The 18,706-nt window shown below is 45.7% G+C and overlaps 1 protein-coding gene across 1 annotated transcript; it reads right to left on the bottom strand.

Moving 5' to 3' along the window:
• Positions 1-845: 845 nt before the first annotated feature.
• HNRNPUL2 (heterogeneous nuclear ribonucleoprotein U like 2) lies at positions 846-18,547 on the bottom strand. The gene is made up of 14 exons (XM_081840919.1): positions 17,896-18,547; positions 13,492-13,624; positions 12,888-12,961; positions 11,578-11,717; positions 10,318-10,408; positions 10,090-10,202; positions 9,424-9,687; positions 8,747-8,869; positions 8,213-8,344; positions 7,312-7,480; positions 6,973-7,173; positions 5,214-5,311; positions 4,545-4,652; positions 846-3,864 (listed from the first exon to the last, which is right to left on the bottom strand). Exons 1-14 carry the CDS (start codon positions 18,419-18,421, stop codon positions 3,793-3,795), a joined length of 2,244 nt encoding a protein of 747 aa, XP_081697045.1. The 5' UTR covers positions 18,422-18,547; the 3' UTR covers positions 846-3,792.
• Between the last annotated feature and the right edge of the window lie 159 nt (positions 18,548-18,706).

The raw sequence follows: 18,706 nt of genomic DNA, 5'->3' as shown, positions 1-18,706 counted from the left end.
CTAGAGAAAGAAAGATAAGCATGTACTGTAATACAAAATTGCCCTTTAGATGAGGCCAAAGGTTGCTAGTCACCAACTAGCTCTTCAACTGTTGCTCCTTGGAACAAAAAAAATCTTTTTGCAGATACAAGGTCCAAACAGCTTTGAAGGGGGAAGTATTTAGAAAATTGAGAGCCCATAGATAAAGTATTTGTGTGTGTGTGTGTGTGTTTGCACAGGAAACCATCTTTTAAAAAACAACTAGATCTGAATACCAGCTGGTCGAAACATGTGCAAGTCAACTTTCACCCTCTGTAAAGTGAAAGCAGAACTGTAGTCTATAACAGGTGTTGAGCACATGCAGATTCCTTATCCCATACTGTTACCACCTTTAAAATGACAAAGCACTTTTATTAAAAGATTATGAAACTCAGACTTAACACACAAAGGGCAGAGCAGTATCTGGTGTTAATGCAACCTGGCAAACCCCCCTCCCCATTATGTGAGCCTAAATACTATACATTGCTTCTCTCCTCACTGCAGTCTGTGCTGATAAACTGCTCCACTAAATACTATTTCAATTCGTTTAAACAAAGGGCTGGGGTGTAAAACCGCTGTTTTGAAATCCTATCTTCACCAATGGATTCAAATGGCATATTTTACAGCACCCACAAAAAGATATGCGAAACAGCCTTTCACACTTTGCACACTCCCATTGTTATTTTACTGTCATTAGCCCCAACAATCATGGTCAGTGGTTAGCAGTTGCAAGTACTCCAAAATATCTGGTGAACACCAGGTTGCACAAGGCTGCCACAGACTGTATCCATATGCTTTCACCTGAATGAAGAGGAACCTCAAATTGCTTTGGTCTTTGAGTTTTTTATTTTTGGGGGAGGGAGAGAGAACAGACAAGCCAAAAGCATTAAACAACGACACCTAAGAAGTCAGCGCAGCAACAGAAGGATGTGGAGTCAAGCGAATGATTATTTATTCTAAAAATGGAAGTTTTCCAACCTACATATGCCAGAATTGTTAAGGAAAGAAAGTTACAGATGTAAACAACCACACAGTTACATGTTCAATGGCAAAACCCTTTTTTACTGGCCACTTAAACGTTTTACAGTTCGTAAAAACATTTACAGCCTCCGTTTCGCTTGAGCTTTCCATCTACAGCAACTAAGACATACAATCATGAAAAACACTAACAGATTTTAAACAGGCTGAATTTTTTTTTCTATTTTTTGTCATTTTTACCATTTCTTTTTTTTTCCTTTCCTTTTTTTTTTTTTACAAAAATGTGCAGAAAAAAGAAGACATCTACTAAAGTTGCTAAGATCTCTCAGTCTGATGGTCTAGGATGCGGCAGTTTTAGTCATTCCCTCCCCCCACACAAAAACACACACAGGAAGACAAGTGTGTGTCATTCTTTTGAGATTCTACTTTTTAAAAGGACCATAGCTCCAAAAAGCTATTCCACTGAACAGCATCAGCAACTTCTCGAAGTGATCCCCTGGAGAGGCGTGACCGAGGACCTTCTTGCTTTCATCAAGGCTGCTGGCACTCTGTATGCTGGTAATCACGCCCAAGACCAACTTTCCACAGCATCAATCTATCATGCTCCCATGCGAGTGTTCAGTTAATGAAACTATCTGCGTGCGCACTCTCTCTCACACACAACCCCTTCTTCCCCGGAAGAATATTTTCTAGTGGCCTGAAGCATGTAAAATACCAGTTAACTTTGTTATAAAAACAGTTGTCACACAACCACACATTCTGAATACACACATGCACGGAGATAGAAGAATCCTGCTTCTCTCTAACTCCTATACTTGAAAAAAGGCAAGAGGGCGAGGAGGTGGCTGTTGCCCTCCACACTCCCTCCCCACCCCACATCAGCCCCCTTTTCAAATGACTTGGCAGGCTCCCCACTTCTGTTCTGTCAGGCTGGGATGCAGGAATGAGCATTCTTAATGGGGATGGAGACAAGAACCGTTTGCAAAGGCTGGAAAGAGAATTCTTGTGTAGCCAAAAAACAAAACAAAATAAATTTAAACCCAACAATCTAAAAAGAAAAACAAGTGTTAAAATTTCAAACAGTGAATCACAAGGAACAGAGGCAAATCTTCAATCCCTGTGTCTGGGAATCAGACATAATTTAGTCAAGCTGGAAAAAGGTGGTACCAAGAAACTAGGGAGCATTTACACAATATGTCTTAAGGAAGAACACCCTGTTGTAAAAAGTCCCCCATCGTTCTGTGGAAGAAAGCCTACGATGAAGCAAAATAAATCAACCCACAGGATGGGGAATAGGTCCCCCTGCAACACACATAAATTCCCACCCATATCCCGGAAAGAACACCAGCCACTAGACCCAAGAAGCCTAAGATTTTCTTCCATCTGCACGACTGGACAAACATGGAAGAGGATGCTTTAAGAATTATAACTAGGCACACTAGTGTGGTTAAAAAAAGGAAAAAGAAAAGTGGAAGCATCAATAGAAGCCTCTAGGAACTGGAAAAATATTTAAGCTTCATCAAAGGGCCAGGATCAAGAAGCCAACATTTTTCAAGGACACACACACACACATATACACACACCTGTCACCCCACCCACCCCACAAGCGCAGATCCTCTTTGCCCCTCCCCATGTTCCTATTTACACAGGCTACCAGTTTATCAAAACCACAAGGACAGAACACCCCCCTTCCCCCACAATGACTGTATAAAACCAGTTGGTATTCTCAGCACTAAGCTTCTCAAAAGGTGACAGTTACATGCTTGCAGTTTTGCTTATATACATGTTAGGTGCTAACAATGAGAAGATCCTGCAGAAACCCTGAGAAAAATGTTCTTTCCACTCCACTTAAGAAGAAAAAGAAAAAAAGAGGACAGATACTATAGAGATGATGAGAGGGCCAACTAAGCCTTGGGAGGAAAGGAAGGAGGGTGCAGGAAGGGCACCCAAGGCAGCTTGCTTTGACCCGGGAAGAACTTGGGAACGGGGCGAACTAAACTCCTGCGCTTCCTTCCGTCTGATGGGTCACAAATAAGCAAGCCGCTGAGATTTCAAGGTGAGGCGCCTGCAGAAAAGGGAGAAAGCTCAAGAAAAGCCTCTGTGGCCTGAGCGACACAAGGTCAAACAAGCCTCCTGGCAATTCACTGTCTGAAAACGTAGGCCGAACTCTGAAAGAGGAACATCAAGACCTCTCTTGTTCGCTCTTGGTGGCTACAGGAGGGGGAAAGGTTTCCTTGGTTCAACTAGAAGGAAGAACATTCATGCTGCCACCACCCTGGCCTGGAAAAACAGAGTGACAATGCTCAGGAAGTGCGATTTTTCTGCATGAGTTAGGAGAAGCCAAAAGTTGTATCCCATCCCCTTCCCTCCGCCCAAACAGCCACCCACTTATCCCTGCATGCCCTCATTTGCGCCTCCCCCTTTGCCATGTGAGCCCTGCACCTCCCTTCCCGTCCAGCTGCTCTATGATGTCATGTTTTCCTGCCCAATCACAGGCAGCGCTAAGTGCTGCTCTCCTGTTTGCGCAAACGTTTTGATTACAAATGTCTAAACTAGGTTTGAAATGTTTTTTTGTTTTTTTTATAGAATAAGACAATATTCTTTTCAACAAACTTTAAAAAAAATTTACAATTTCTTTTTTTTTTTAACCTCCCCCTCCCGCCCCCCTCAACCCTGCTGCCACTTTCCCCAACAGCCCCACATCCATTATGTTGTGTCTTGGGAAGTGACAGACACCCCCCTGCCCCCCCAAATAGAGCCTCGCTGGTTGGCTGAAGGGTGGAGATGGTTGGGGTTTCACCGGTACCCCTGGTATCCTCCATAGTAGTTCCTGTAGTATCGGTCTCTGTCTTGGTAGTAGTTCTGCCACTAAAAAAAAAGGACAATGAGAGTTGTTATTATGCTGCTAGTAGGGTATGAGTGTGCTCAAGAGCAAAGGGCCTCTCATCTCCTACAAAAAACAGGTTGGGCACCATTCATGTTATTTACATGCTGATGGAGTGAATGCACTGGTGCCCTCCAGAGGCTTTGGACCCTGGGGGGCACCTGGTTTGGGCAAGGTTGGAGTACACAAATAATGGATAATCTAAGATAAACAGTCCTATTGTAGAGGTGGGGAACTGAAGCGGTGATTTTAAATAGTTCCATGTTGTTGCTTTGAAAGCAGAGGTGGATTAGGAACTGAGGTTCCCTACATCAATTACCTACTTCTCACCCTCCAACCCCTTTCTTTACTCTAGTCAAAGTCAAAAGTTTCTCTTAATAAATTCTGGAACCAAGACTTCTTGTACCCAGAGCTTTTGTGGTCTGGAAGGCCTTTAGATGCAACACTGCTGGAACCAAAGCAGATGAGAGTTCCAGCAGTAGTTGTCTCCAGGAGCAGAGACAGCGAAGTGCAAAAACCACTATTCTAAAAGCAGGAGACTGTGTCCAACTAGCTTCTGTCAGAGCAGGCCCTCTGACCTAAGTTTGCCGTGTCCATTCATTTCAATAGGTCTATTCTTCGTAGGACTAACATTGGATACAACTCATGGTATGCAGCCTCTTACCTCTCGGTTGTAGTCCCTGTAGTAGTCTCTGTATCTGTTGTACTCATAATCACGCCCGTAGAACCGATTGTAGTCCCCCCTGTATCGCTCGTAGAAGTTACGATATCCCTGTGGATTGAAGGAGCAGATTAGATGCAGAGACATATACCTGGCACTGCCCCTTAACATATAGCCTGTTCAAGGAAAAGTGGCTAACCTCTGGCCTTCCTGGAGTTGCTAGACTTCAACTCCCATCATTCCTGGCTATTGGACACACTGGCCAGGGCTGATAGGTGCGGGGCCAGCCACACTTACTTTATTATTTTTTTATTCTGTTTATATATTGCCCTTCCTCCCACAGGAGCCCAGTGTGGCTTCAGAGGGCAACTGGAAGAGGATTTGCTTTGCATGCAAAAGGCCCCATGTTTAATCCTGGACATCTTTGGAATAAGGCTGGACTCTGAAACCCCATACACTGCCAGTCAGTGTAGCACAATATTGAGCTAGATGGATCAGTGGTCTGACTCTCGTCTAAGGCAGCTTCCTAGGTTCAAAGGTCGCTAAGAGGAAATAACTTGAAATTTCACAATATGGAAGGGGGGAAAGTGGCCCCGTTATGTCTTCCTGATTAAGAGCATCAGACCTAACTTATCAAACTTGGGCAAAGAAAATCCAAAGGGATATACTTACACCTCTGTTTCCAGGCTGCCCCCAGTACTGCTGCTGCTGCTGCTGTTGCTGCTGCCCATAAGCCCGATTGTTGTAGCCTCCTCGGCGCTGGCCACCAGCTGGGGGGGCGGGGAATGTAACAAAACAAAGATGTGTCAGACAGCAGTGCCAGCTTAAGTGAAAATATTAAGAAGTGCTGAACAGTCAACCTGGCATCTCTCTCTTTTTTGTGTGGAGAAGCAGGACTTGAGCCACCAGCTGGGGGGGCAGCTCAGGTGCATTCGTTTTTTCTAGGAAGCATAGGCCAAAGATGCAAGAGAACATTTGCCACTTACAAACACATTAGGATCAGCCAAAGCGTTTTCCTGCAGCTTGCTGGCCAGCCAAACCTCACCCCACTTTCCTAAATTCACAAGGGGGCATGGTGGGGGGGAGAAGGATAGACGGGTCCCTTAGAAAGCTGACAACTAATACGACCCATCTTATGCTAAGTGTGCCTATTTCTCCGCAAATGGTGTTTGAATCACTGTCCACTGCCCCAATCCAACTCCTCCCGGTCCTCTACCCCAAAGCAAGGTAAACTGTGACCTCCCCACTTCTCCCATCCCCACCGCCCCATGCTTTGCCCCACCTCCCACAGAGCATTAGGCTACTCACACAGCAGCCCGGGAGGGTGCTGCATACTTGGATGCCTGGGCTGAGCTGCCGAAAAGAAAAACAACAACACTCTCAGTGAGAGTTTTCAAGATTTCCAGCCTTCCCCAAAATGACTACAAAGGACCGCCTGCTCTACTGTGGAAGCTACATTTTTGTTATGGGCTTGAGCAGAAGCTATGGAGAAGTAGTGGAAGCGCAAAGCAGAGGGTTAAGTAGCAGGAGACAGATCAGCTGGTATAGAGCCAGAGGTGGGAGACAGAAAGAAGCTGGACAGGTGGGGGGCCCAGTAAGCAGCTATGCAAAAGGACGGGGGGGGGGGGGGGGAGGGACGACTCAAGATGAACCACTCTTGACAGGGAATAAGGAATTTGGGTGTTTCAAAATTGCTCGTGGCTGTGTGATCCAAATGAGAAATCTTGTCTCTGGCTCCTTCTCTGCTGGTAGCCGTCTTTTGGAAAGGAAAGGTGGGAGATAAGACATGATAAATTAACTAAGGGAGCAGATGCCCCAGGCTGTTGCTCCAGAAGGTGGAAACAAGGCTTATAATCAAGGGGGAAGGGGAAATGAGACTGGTACATAATGGGGAGGGGGAGGTGATGAAAGCTTATGACAGGGGTGGGAAATCTGTGGCCCTTCAGATGTTGCTGGGCTCCCAACACCTCCATCTGCCCCTGCCAACATCATTTGGTAAAAATGGTCACTGGATGGCCGAGCAAAGGAAGCACCATGAGGTTAGTCTGAATGTGACCCCTAAAACAGACATCAAGCCCCCAGATGTGACTTAAATGAATCTAAATAAATCTTAGTAAAAATCTTAGTAAAAAAACTGCTGCAGCCAAGTCCTCTAAGTGTGCCTACAATTATCCTGCATAGTCAGAACTTCTCACAAGTACCCTAGGCTCCCAAGGGAGAGAGCTAAACCCACAGGGAGCCAAGAATGAGCTGAACAGGAATTGGGGAAGTCTTTGGGGCAAGAGTGAGGCAAGTGCTACTCTCAGAGAGACTCGGGATTTCCTTTGGGACCTGGGGAACCGGAAGCCCACAGCTGTCCTCAGCAAAAAGACGAATGAAGAGTGTCAGGAGTACCTCCAGAGAGCAGCCCTTGCTACTTGCAAACCCTCACCATATCCCTGGCCGCGGTTGCGGTTCTGGCGGTTGCGTTTGTTGCGGTTGTTACGTCTGTTTGTCCGCTTTTCGGAGGGTGGGAGCAGTTTCCTGGCCTCTTCCTTGTATTTGGTGACGAGGGGCTGGGCCTCCTCCTTTGCAAGCTCTTGGTACAGGACTTCATCTATGAAATCACATTTCTCCGGAAGAGAGAAGTTGGCTGGGATCACAGGGAAGCAGGAGGAAGAGGAAGTGCAGAATCATTAGAAGAAAGTTCTTTTCAACAGGGAAAACAAACCTGAAGCCCCAACACCACCACTTCGCTCGTGTTCCCACAGACCCCTTTTGCAGAAGCTACCTTTCATTTCCAGCATCACAGACTCAGGCACATCTTCTCCTTCAGCTTCCTCCCTCTGCTCCAGCCTATCTTCCCAGTCTTCTTCAGTGGGAACCAACACAATCACCTTGCGCACAAAACCCTTGAAAGGGAGCAGCTTCCGCCGTTGTCCAGAATTGTACACATTACACTAAAAGGGAGAAAACATGCGGGTCTTAAAGATAGCAAGAGCACCTCCTCTCAGAAATGGCCAGAAGTCATTAAGGGGCTCCCTGAAACCATAGCTGAGCAGGAATGAAAATGAACCAAAACATTACGGTCGTTAATTATAATCAGACTTCTAGTGGTCAACCCATCCTTTATGGTCAGGGGCAGGAAATGCTTCTAAAAGTATGGTGATAGTTTAATTCATCTCTCCACATGTTAAGAACTCAAAATGTTAAGAACTCATCTCCTGCCTTGCCCTGTCTTGCTTTTTGTAAAAGTACCTTCCTCATAACCAGTGGTGAGGAATGGATGTTGCCAACACAACTCTCATCACCCCTGACTGCCGACCATTTTGGCTGAGGCTGTTAGGAGCTGAGTGTCCCAACTACACCTCAAGGGCCCCATGTTTTCCACCTGCGTCCTAAGCATGTATTTAATGGAAGGCTTTTATTTGCCCTTCCCAGTAGCTTCTTCTGTTCTGATACCGTTTTTCTGAATGTCACTGCCATCACCATATGTGAAGCCTTCTCCTCTAACAACACGGAGAAGAACAGGCCCACTAAAATGTTGTGACAAAGACCCTTCCTCATGTACCCAGTCATCAGAGAAATCCTGTTTGTCAACTTGCGTGGAGACTGTATGAATACTTTGGATTTTCTAACTTCATTGCCTACCTCCTTGGAACTAAACCCCCTCAGCACTTATGTAAAAATACCTGATCGAGAATGAAGTTTCGCTTTGTCCTGGGGGCAATCTGGACCAGTTTACTAACACAACGGGCAGCTTGCTGAAGCAGTTGGTCTTTAGCTGCAGTGTCCAGGACCTCTTCAACTTCAGTGCCCTTTGTCTGATAAAAGGGGGGGGGGAGATATGGAGACAGAACAAATCAATGAGAAATATGTCACACACACCACAAGCCACTACTTTACACGGTTAAGAGTTTAGGAACTGACAATAGGGATGTTATTCAAGGTCAATTCTGTATTCCAGGGTGTCTCCACCATACTGCCCTGCTGACATTCTTGGGTTGTTTGTGGGTCCTCTCTTGTCTTCTCTAAAACTCTGTCTGTCTTCTACAGAGAAGTGAGTTCAAAAAACCCTTGCTTTTGCTTACATCGATGATTATGAAGGCAAGATGGCCAAGTCAAGGTTTAATCTGCAATTACGCCACCCAATTCGCTCAGACCTCAGATTCACCCTCTGGAAGTATACACAGACTGAAAAGTGGAAGTGACCTCTAATGTCTTACCCTCATTTGGCAGAGAACAATGCCTGTTCCCAAGACGTTGTAGCGCTTATCTTGATTCTCCTGGATGTGCTTCTGTGCCCAGTGGGTTTTCCCGCATCCTGGCAGCCCAACCATAAGCAGCACCTAGAATGGGGAGCAGGAAGAGAGTAAGCAAGCCCACAAATTTAGAAAAGTGAAAGGGAACTGGTGCTAACTGTGCTGTTGGGCCATGCAAGTCCCTGTTAAGACAGCAGTTGCCAAAGCTCCATTAAGATTTCATCTATGCTCTGAAATGCCTTTCAACGCAAGGGGGCTAACCACAGAGAAGGCCCTCTCTTACCACTACCCCTCCCTGCCCTGCAATTAGAACACACAATTTTCTGGACCCTTTCAATACATATCCCCTTCCTATCTAAGGTCACATCCACAACATACATTTAAAATTCCAATTCTTACCCCCTTCAACAAACTACAGTTCCCAGGATTCTTTGGGGGAAGCCATGCAGGCTAAATTGGATTTACAGTAAGTGGAATGTGTGGATATGACCTAATTCACCAGAATTAGGTAAAAGACAGAGTCTTCAGCGCTAGATTATCCATTAGAGTTAAAAGATTAAGCAGCAGAATCACAACACTGTATTACTGGGACCCAAGAGAAGCCCCTCTAGGAACTGAAACATGGAAGTCTGTTTTATTACCTCACACTCTCCAGGGGTTTTGGGTGGCAGGGGAGTGCGCACTCGATCCTCAACGGGGACGGCATGGATGAAGATGAAGTCCTCAGGAACTGGGAAAAAAGGCTCCTCTTTCTGGCCGAAGTTCAGCTCCACGACACAGTTTTTACACAGCACATGCGGCAGAAGAGCTCGGTCGCCGAGCAGCTCCTTGTTGATCTGGAAGGCCACACCTAGGTCCTCCCCATTCTTGGAGAAGGACAGCTCCACCTCTTCACTGTCAAAGTTCTGTAACACAGGATGCGCAAGCATGTGACCGGCAAGTCCCTGTGGAATGGGCACACACACACCTTCCTCACACTGTCACATGCTTTCAAAGCCATGTTCTAATAGCCTCCTGAAGACAAAGCAATGGAAGGCAAAGCTGGCTTTTAGCTGCCCTGGTTGAACACCACAGCCAGTTATGGGGACGTTCTAGTAAGAAGCATTAAGGCAAACCTCGTGACGGCACATGCAGTGCATGGTTGTCCCCTGAACGACACTGCATCAAGGAAAGGAGCAGGAGTTAACTTTGTGTTGTTAGTTACACCTTGGCTGTACAGAACCTCATTTTCCCCTACCCCGGCCTACTCCGAAGATACCGAAGCGGCCCCTCAAGAGCCGGCCCGAGGCCTCGCTCACTGCACTTACAGCAAAGCAACCGATCACATCATTCTCCCCAAAGGGCTGACCAAAGTCTTCGAATTGCCCATTTTCAGCCTTCAACCCTCGTCCATCGTAGCCATAAGAAAACTCATCCTCACCTAGAAGAGAGCAACACTTACTATGGTGACTTCACCTTGAGAACTGCGATTTCTTCCCCCAGGCGGCGCCAGCTTAGTTGCGCTGCATTGCTGCCGGAAAGGAGGTACTGCTTACCTAGCTGTGAACGAGAGAGATCAACAGACCATCCAACGCGAAGCAACTGGTTCTCTGTGGACCCTTCCTTCAGTGGGAGGTTTTGTGTCACCTAAGGCAGATCAAGGGGCAATGCCCATTTGAGACAAATGTTAGGAAGCTTGTAGAAAAGGTTTCTGTATGCACCCAAGTCCAATTGCAAAACAACACAATGATCTTTATTTAAATATCAGCCCAAGAAGACCCAAAATGGCCCTCACAGATGATCCCATTTAAGGCAACTTCTGCAGTACAAAACATCTTCCTCCAACCAAAAGAAATGAAATTATAATTCACCATTATGTTCTGATTACACATTATACTACTGCCTTCTGCTTTGATTGGGTAAGTGTTCTGTATTTTTATTCTTCTGTTCCTTGGCTGGAATCCAATTTATGTTGGAGGGCTGGGGTCCTCCAGAGCAAATCTGGTTGGGGGGCCTGAATGGAGTAAGTGGAATTGCCAAAAATTGCCCCCCCCAGCTGCTAATGGATGCCTTTCATCACTGGAATGACACCAACTGGATTATACTATGTGTTTTTAAAGGACACATTTGCAGCTATTGCTGTGTTGCTTTTTGCTTTTATTGCAATAATATTTTTTTGTTCTAAAACTGTGGATCACCTAGGCAACATTTGTTATTAGGCAACCTAAAAGTGACCTAAATTAAAATAAACTAGTAACAATACCTCAAGCCTCAATTCCTTGGCAGATGAAATTCACCTATCCAACATGTGACACACACTCTCTCTCTCTCTCTCTCTCTCTCACACACACACACACATGTTGTGTATACACATATACATTTATTGGCCCTGAATTTTGTCATCGTTATAAGCTGTTGTGCAGGCCCAACTAGAAATAGGAAGTGAAGGAATGGCAACATAAACTTTGTTAACTTGCGCCTCAACAACCTTCACAGAAATGAGACTCCACTTACTTTAAAAACAGAACTGTGCAGTAAGAGTTGTATCCAACAACAAAAATTAATAGACCCAGGTTAGTGATGTCTATTAATTTTAATGAGCGTACTCTGAATATGACTAACAATGACTCTTAAATGTCCACTTCATACTGATCTGGAGGGGTCCAAGTGCTACACTATGCCATTCTCAATGAAAAACAACTCCAAGCTGCAGCCGGTTGAAATGATCACTCTAACTAGCTCAGACCACACTTGCTGCTGAAAGCTCCAAGAAGTCTCAACGTGGATTATGTGTTCCCCTGAGAAAACATCCTTACCTTTGCCTCAAAGCAGACCTTCCCCTTTTTCACTCCATGTGTGCTTCTTGCCCCAGACCACAGATTAGGGAACTTCTCGGAGAAGAGAGGCTGGCCTCCGTAGCGGTCCTTGGTAGCTCTGAAGTGGAGATCAGATGTATCTGGGCAAGAAAGGAAAGCAGGATGCATTTTTGTGATGTCTGCCATTGCAAAATAATTTCAAAAGAGACACCTGGGATGTGGATCAGTGATCAGATTTTTAGGCTTTCGATAATCCTTTTGTTCATAATGACTTCTAAACTCCTAAACATATCACCACTGAAGTGCCCAAATCCTCTCAGGTTAAGTTACAGAAAAGGTATACATTGTAGGGAACGTAGAAGGGATTTTTTTCCCCTGTTGGGAAGAACACATTCCCTCCAGGGATAATTAAGAATCACATGCAGATGTTGGGAGCAATCTGAACAGGTAGGAGACCAGGACTGCCACCTCACTGGAGGAGGAACAGATCACTCTTGTAAGAGGACTAAATTCATCACTTGTAAAGGGCTTTTCTCCCACACCTTCCATTCCTCCCATTTTTGCTTCTCCCAACCTTTGCCTTATAGGTAAAAGGTAAAGGTACCCCTGCCCGTACGGGCCAGTCGTGTCCGACTCTAGGGTTGTGAGCCCATCTCACTTAAGAGGCCGGGGGCCAGCGCTGTCCGGAGACACTTCCGGGTCACGTGGCCAGCGTGACGAAGCTGCTCTGGCGAGCCGGCACCAGCGCAGCACACGGAAACGCCGTTTACCTTCCCGCTATAAAGCGGTACCTATTTATCTACTTGCACTTAGGTGTGCTTTCGAACTGCTAGGTGGGCAGGAGCTGGGACTGAACGACGGGAGCTCACCCCGCCGCGGGGATTCAAAACGCCGACCATACGATCGGCAAGTCCTAGGCACTGAGGTTTTACCCACAGCGCCACCCGCGTCCTCCCTTGCCTTATACAGTGAAGGAAGAAATGGGATAAAGACTTAAAAGAATTTGAAATAATGAATCTAGGTTAGTAATGTCCATTCAATTCAATGAGTCTACTCAGAGTATGACTAACATTTAATACAACCCCAGGTCTTTTAGGTTCTATACTACTTAGGGTTGGCAAACTGATCAGAGTTATAGCAAGGCTTGCTATCTTGCTTTTAATTTTTTTTTAAAAAATGAACAAAATAAAAAAAAACACAAAAACTTTCAGTTGCAGCCTTACTATACTACAGCAGAGCTGACTTTTCTATGAAATTATATTTAAATTTGTCATTACACAGTTCATATAGCATACAAAATAAGCACATACATGTGTCCAGGATCACAGTATTCTCATCATCCTCTTCTCTAGCCTCCTCCTCTGGTGGTGGCGGAGACTTGGATCTATATTGAATATAAAGGAACAACCAACAAGGTCACATTAAAAAAGCATCCAGTAAAAAACTGGTATGTAGAAGAAAACAAAGCAATACCACAAACACCATGATAATCCCTGGAACCTCGTTCTCACATCTCCTTACCCTTCATCCTGATTTAGCATTCTTTTCAAACCAGATATTAAAACAATTTCTAGGTAGCCAGAACAAGTCAGGTTCATGGTCCATGTTCCTATGTTGTTTGACTTTGATACTTACAAGAGTTTGCTTCAAAGACACCACCCTCTGGTTCAAACACAACACTAAGCCACAATTCTGCAAAAGTGAAACTAAACTCTGCCCAAGTCCTCCTCCCAGCCATGTGGGATGAGGATGAGGATGAGTGTGTGTGTGTGTGTGTGTGTGTGTGTGTGTGTGTGTGAAATTGATGCTTTGCTTGTGTTCATTCACAAAGCACTAAACCCACAGTTTAGTGTTCTGTATGAACTTCATTGGCCACCTAGCATGAATTTCTGGACAAAATGACCCACATCTCACCGGCTATTATATGCCTCCTCTCGGAACTCATAGTAAGCACGGCCATGCTCGTCCTTCTCATCCCGCTGTCTTTTTAGTCCATGGCGTTCTCCGTCTGGTCCAGCCTGCTTTGCTTTCTCGTCATCCTCATTTGCTGTAAGAAAACACAAGCACAAAAACAAAAGAAATTTTGTTGAAAGCAAACACACTTGCATGTATAAGCCCCTTCTGGCCTCTCTTACCTTGGAATGGAACACACATAAGGTGTTTATCTAGGACTCCTAGGGTAGCCTAAATCCCCTGTGATCAACCTAAGGGAAATCTTTATAAACAAGCCTTGTGTCTCCTTTTTCGCTAACAGTTAACCATGGATTTAGTGAGGCTCCTGGAAGTCAAAGTGATATGCTTCATTCTTCCATTTTGGTCTGTGGGCAGAAGTCTTACATTTTCTGATTCTCTCAAGCCTCCAGTTCTTTAGCGTACGTTTTATTTTACATCTACATCAATAAGGTCTGCAAGCTTTCAGTGGCATTATGCCTGATGCAGAAGATAGGAACAAAGCCTCCACATCTGTAAGACTGATGTAGGCATGTGTTAAGTACTAGGACGACACTTCATACTGCAAATCGAACTTCAAAACAGATTTACGGCAAAGATGTGACACACCCTAAGCCCACATGTAGATCTTGAGGGTATTAAGTAATGTGTGCCTAAGGATAAATTCCTATTTCTTCCTTTCATGTTAAATACTACTCAGAGTGGCCCACGCCCCCACAATTTTCTCATCAAAAACAGGGTTCAATGTATTTCCAATTTCTAAGGAGAATGAAGCATATGCTAAATATCAGCATTACTCCCAATATGTTAATTGCTTTATCAAGAAACAGCATAGTACTAAATAGGCACAAGAAAGACCATTTACCTCGGAATAGCCTTTCAATGATGCACCATAACATGCCTTTTGTAAAAGCATATTTCAATTTGCAACCATAAACAGGTAGCAAAAGTAGTGCTAGCAAACAGCAATAAGCAACCACACAACTTAGGAGCCACACATGGAACTGCTATAACCTAAGCCTATGCATGTTCCCCTAGGAAGTAAGCCCAGCTATAGTCAATGAGGTTTACTTACTAGCAAGTGTTTAAGATTTTAGCCGAACTGCCTAGCTTTCTTAAGAATAAAACAAACCTTTAGAGACAGCACAGCAACTAAAGTTTTCCTCTTGAGAATCTGTTGTGTGGTCTCATGAACTTGATAACAGCCAAACATCACCATGCACAAATCTGAAATACTAGTTTTCCAAACCAATTTTTCAGAGTGTTTACCACTTAACCAAACAATGCACATAAATTACCCTTAGTACATTTCATGTGAATAAGCCTGGAGAACATACTTTGCTTACCTGCAACTGCTTACATTCTGAGAATACTTTTTATAGCTATGCTTGGATACCAGCAGGTTTTTAAAAAAATCAAGGACAGTTTATTTCAGGAAAAAGAAAGTAAAAGTATCAGTCAGAGGCTGAGAAGTCTGATGTGCTTTCTCCTAAACACACATTTGGCAGCAGTACTGAATAAAACACTTTCAGCAACTTCTAGTTCAAGGCCCAAGGCCACGGCACTGCACTACATCAGTGTACTTAATAGGTCTTCTTAGCAAACTGATGGCCCAAAGCAGTGAGAATACAATTTACGAGTCCTAAGTTCAAATCCCACCTTTGCTGTGAACTTTTAGGCATCCTTATACAAGCTTCACATCACAACCACAAAATGCTAATGTTCAGTGATTTGAACACTTAAAATGCATAATATATTTATAATGCATTTATTATGCTAAGTTACTTTCTTGTGGCAAACATTCAGAAATTGATAAATTGTATAAACAACCCTCTCTCTCCTGTCTACCAACTGTAGAAAATTGAATAATTATAATTGCAACATTACTAACATTTATACACACAATCCATCATAGATGAAACTTTACAAAGAATCTTACCAGCAAAACAAAACAAAAAGATCCCTGTCCATAGGGAACTAGCCCTTAAGAATTTAATCTAGTAATTTAGACTCCTCACAAGTGCTTCTCTCTCTCTCTCTCTCTCTCTCTCTCTCTCTCTCTCTCTCTCTCACACACACACACACACACACACACACAAACATTTTCATCCCACTCCTCCTCTAAGGAGCTCAAGGTAGAGTACACAACCAACATTTTTTTCTTACAACAGCCCTGTTAAGCAGGATAGATTGGGAGAGTGGACCGCTAAAGGTCAGCACTGAGCTTCATGGCTGAGTGGAGATTCAAATGAAGGACCCCCTAGTCCAGTGGTTCTTAGCCTTTTTGGGGCCACAGATGTCTTTAAGAACCTGCTAAAACAGGCAGCCCCAAACTTGGCCCTCCAGATGTTTTGGGAGTACAACTCCCATCATCCCTAGCTAACAGGACCAGTGGTCAGGGATGATGGGAATTGTAGTTCCAAAACATTTGGAGGGCCGAGTTTGGGGATGCCTGTGCTAAAAGCTATTGACCCCTTCCTCAGAAATCCCCCCCCAAGACAATTCTCAAAGTAACAGGAAGTAAATGAAATAAAAATCTTCTCTTTATGTGCCTAGTTCATAGCCCCACCCCCCAGCTCATCCATGGCCCTCTTTGGGGTCCATGGGCCACAGATTAAGAACCCCTTGTCCTAATTCAATCTCACACTCCTCTCCTCCAAGACTGTCTCTCATATCTTAATAACCTTATTTACACCAACTCTGACAAAGTATAATGCCCATTTATGGAAAGGAAAAAGAGACAGGGCAGCAAATATATTAGGACCACAGCCATAATTTAAATTAGATATTTCCCGACTCACAACAATTTAGCCACTACATAGATTATTATGTATTTATACCGAGCCATTAATGTGCACACCTCTTCACAAGAGCTAATTTCTTATGGACCACTTACTGCCTGCCACTGACTAGGATTCTTACAAAAAAAAATTTACACACAATTAAGTTCTATCACCTTCTACTGTATTTTTACTGTATAACAAAAAAGAGGTCCCTGCCCTGAGGAGCTTCCAATTTAATATTCAATTCAGGGGGAGGAAAGAGGAGAAACAAGATGGAAACAAGTATCAACAGGGAAATAGGAGTTCAGTTACTATTACAGTGAGATATATATACAGGAATGGCTATATATGAGAGAGAAAAGTACCATGACTAAAACAGCTATAATGACAGAAAACCTGGTGAGGCAGTAGAATTGTGACATTTCTATGCTAGGTCAACTGCATATAAATTGCACACTGGCTATTCACAACAGCAGTTAATTGGTGATAACACCATCTTCTGCAGTTATGAATTTACCTGTTGGCCCACAATAAACCTGTTGAGTATTTTACTTTTGTTTTACAACCAATAACAAGTCACTGGGCCATTAGAGATCTACCACAATACACATGTTTACTCAAAAGCTAATCCTATTGTGTTAATTGGGAGCTTACTTCTGGGTAAAGTGCACACAAAAATACAATTCAACAGCCAAAATCCTATACATTTTTTACCCAGAAGCAAGATTCACAGATTTAATGAGGGCTTGTCCACCACTAAAGCTGCAGCCCTGTGCATCCCATCCGTATGCACATTAATTTGCAGGTTAGCACCACCAATCCAACACAAGTTAATTGCAAGTAAAAGATGCACAGGATGTGCTGTGGCATAGCTGCCCTTCAGAATGCCTCACAACGAGGATAAGAATGACAACACAGGGGTAACAAGAAATAAAAGCAGCATTAGTGGTAACAGAAAATAGGTTGAGATACCTCTCAACAAATAGGTAGTAATAATGATGGCAATACGGAGGTAGAATAAACACAAGGTGGTATCCAACTATAGTGATACACAGGGTAGATCCAGTTAAATTAATAGACGTTACTAACTTGGGCCATTTATTTCAATGAGTCTAGTTTGCAGAACACGGTTGCATGCAACCCTAATACTACAACGTATAAGTATCAATAACCATGAGGATGCTGATAAGAAACGAATAAAGACACGGGGCTTTACTGTGCGCTTTCATCCGACGTCAGCCCTGCTCTGAGGAAGCCCACTGAAACTTCTGCTAAGTTCACTGATCCGAAATGGTGCACTTCAGGAACGGCTTTCTCCCCTGAAATCAATGGACTGGGGGGTTGCATCCCACGCTCGCCCTGCTCAAGAGTAGCACCGCTGGAGTGCGTCGACACCACCTGAATCTGGGTCCGCCCGTTTCAGCTCGGGGAGGCTCCTGAGCAGAACTTCGCCGGATGCGTCCCCTAAACCAGAAGCAGCCCACCAACAACGGAGGCAGGAGCTTGGCCCGGCGGCCAAGAGCCGCGATGCGAAGCGACCGTTACACTCCGCCCCCCCCCCAACCAGCCACGATTCCCGCCTTACCCTCTTGCTCGGCTCCCTCCTTGGCCGCGGCCTCTCCCGCCGCCTCCTCGCCAACCCCGCCGCCGCCGCCGCCTCCTTCCTCCTTCGAAGGCCGCTGGGCGCCGTTGACCCCGCTGCCGCCGGGCTGAGCCTGGGCCTGGCCTTCGTGCTGCTCGCCGGCCTGCTGGGACTGGGCCTGGGCCTGCCCGCCGCTCGCCGCCGCCGCCTCCCGTTGCTGCTCCTCCTCGTCCGCCAGCAGCGCTTCTTCGTCCTCGTCCTCTTCCTCGTCCTCCTCGTCTTCTTCGTCGTCGCCGCCGCCGCCCTCGTTGTTTTCGCCGCCTCCCAAGCGGGGCCTGCCGAGGCTCTGCCCGGCCGCCGCCGCGGCTGCCGACTCCGCCCCGGCCTCCTCAGGCCCGGCCGCCAACATCTCGGCGTCCAAGGCCTCCTGGAGCCGCTGGGCCAGCTCCACTTTCAAGCCGCGCGAATCCAGGCCTCGCCGCCCGAGCTCGGCCCGCAGCTCCGTCACCTTCAGCCGCTTCACGTCCATGGCGCGCGCGCTCCGCGGATGAGGGGGGGGGAGGAGGAGGGAGGGGGGAGGAGGAGGAGGAGGAATTAAGCGAACGAAAGGCGCTCCGGAGGGACTGCGCCTGCGCGGTGCTCTCACGCTCGCTCGCTCTTCCCTCAGCGGAGGCCTACACCCCTGCAGTCCGAGTTCGGCGCGCGCGCCCGCGCCTGCGCCGTCCAGCAGCGCTCCCCCCTCGACCACGGCTCCCTCGCCTTCGACTACTTCTAACGCGCAAGCGCAGCCTGGCGAAAATGGCTGCCGCGCAGG

Source organism: Podarcis erhardii (genome assembly GCF_964252035.2).
Source record: "Podarcis erhardii genome assembly, chromosome: 15".
Lineage (NCBI taxonomy): Eukaryota > Metazoa > Chordata > Lepidosauria > Squamata > Lacertidae > Podarcis > Podarcis erhardii.
This window is presented reverse-complemented; position numbering and strand designations above follow the sequence as displayed.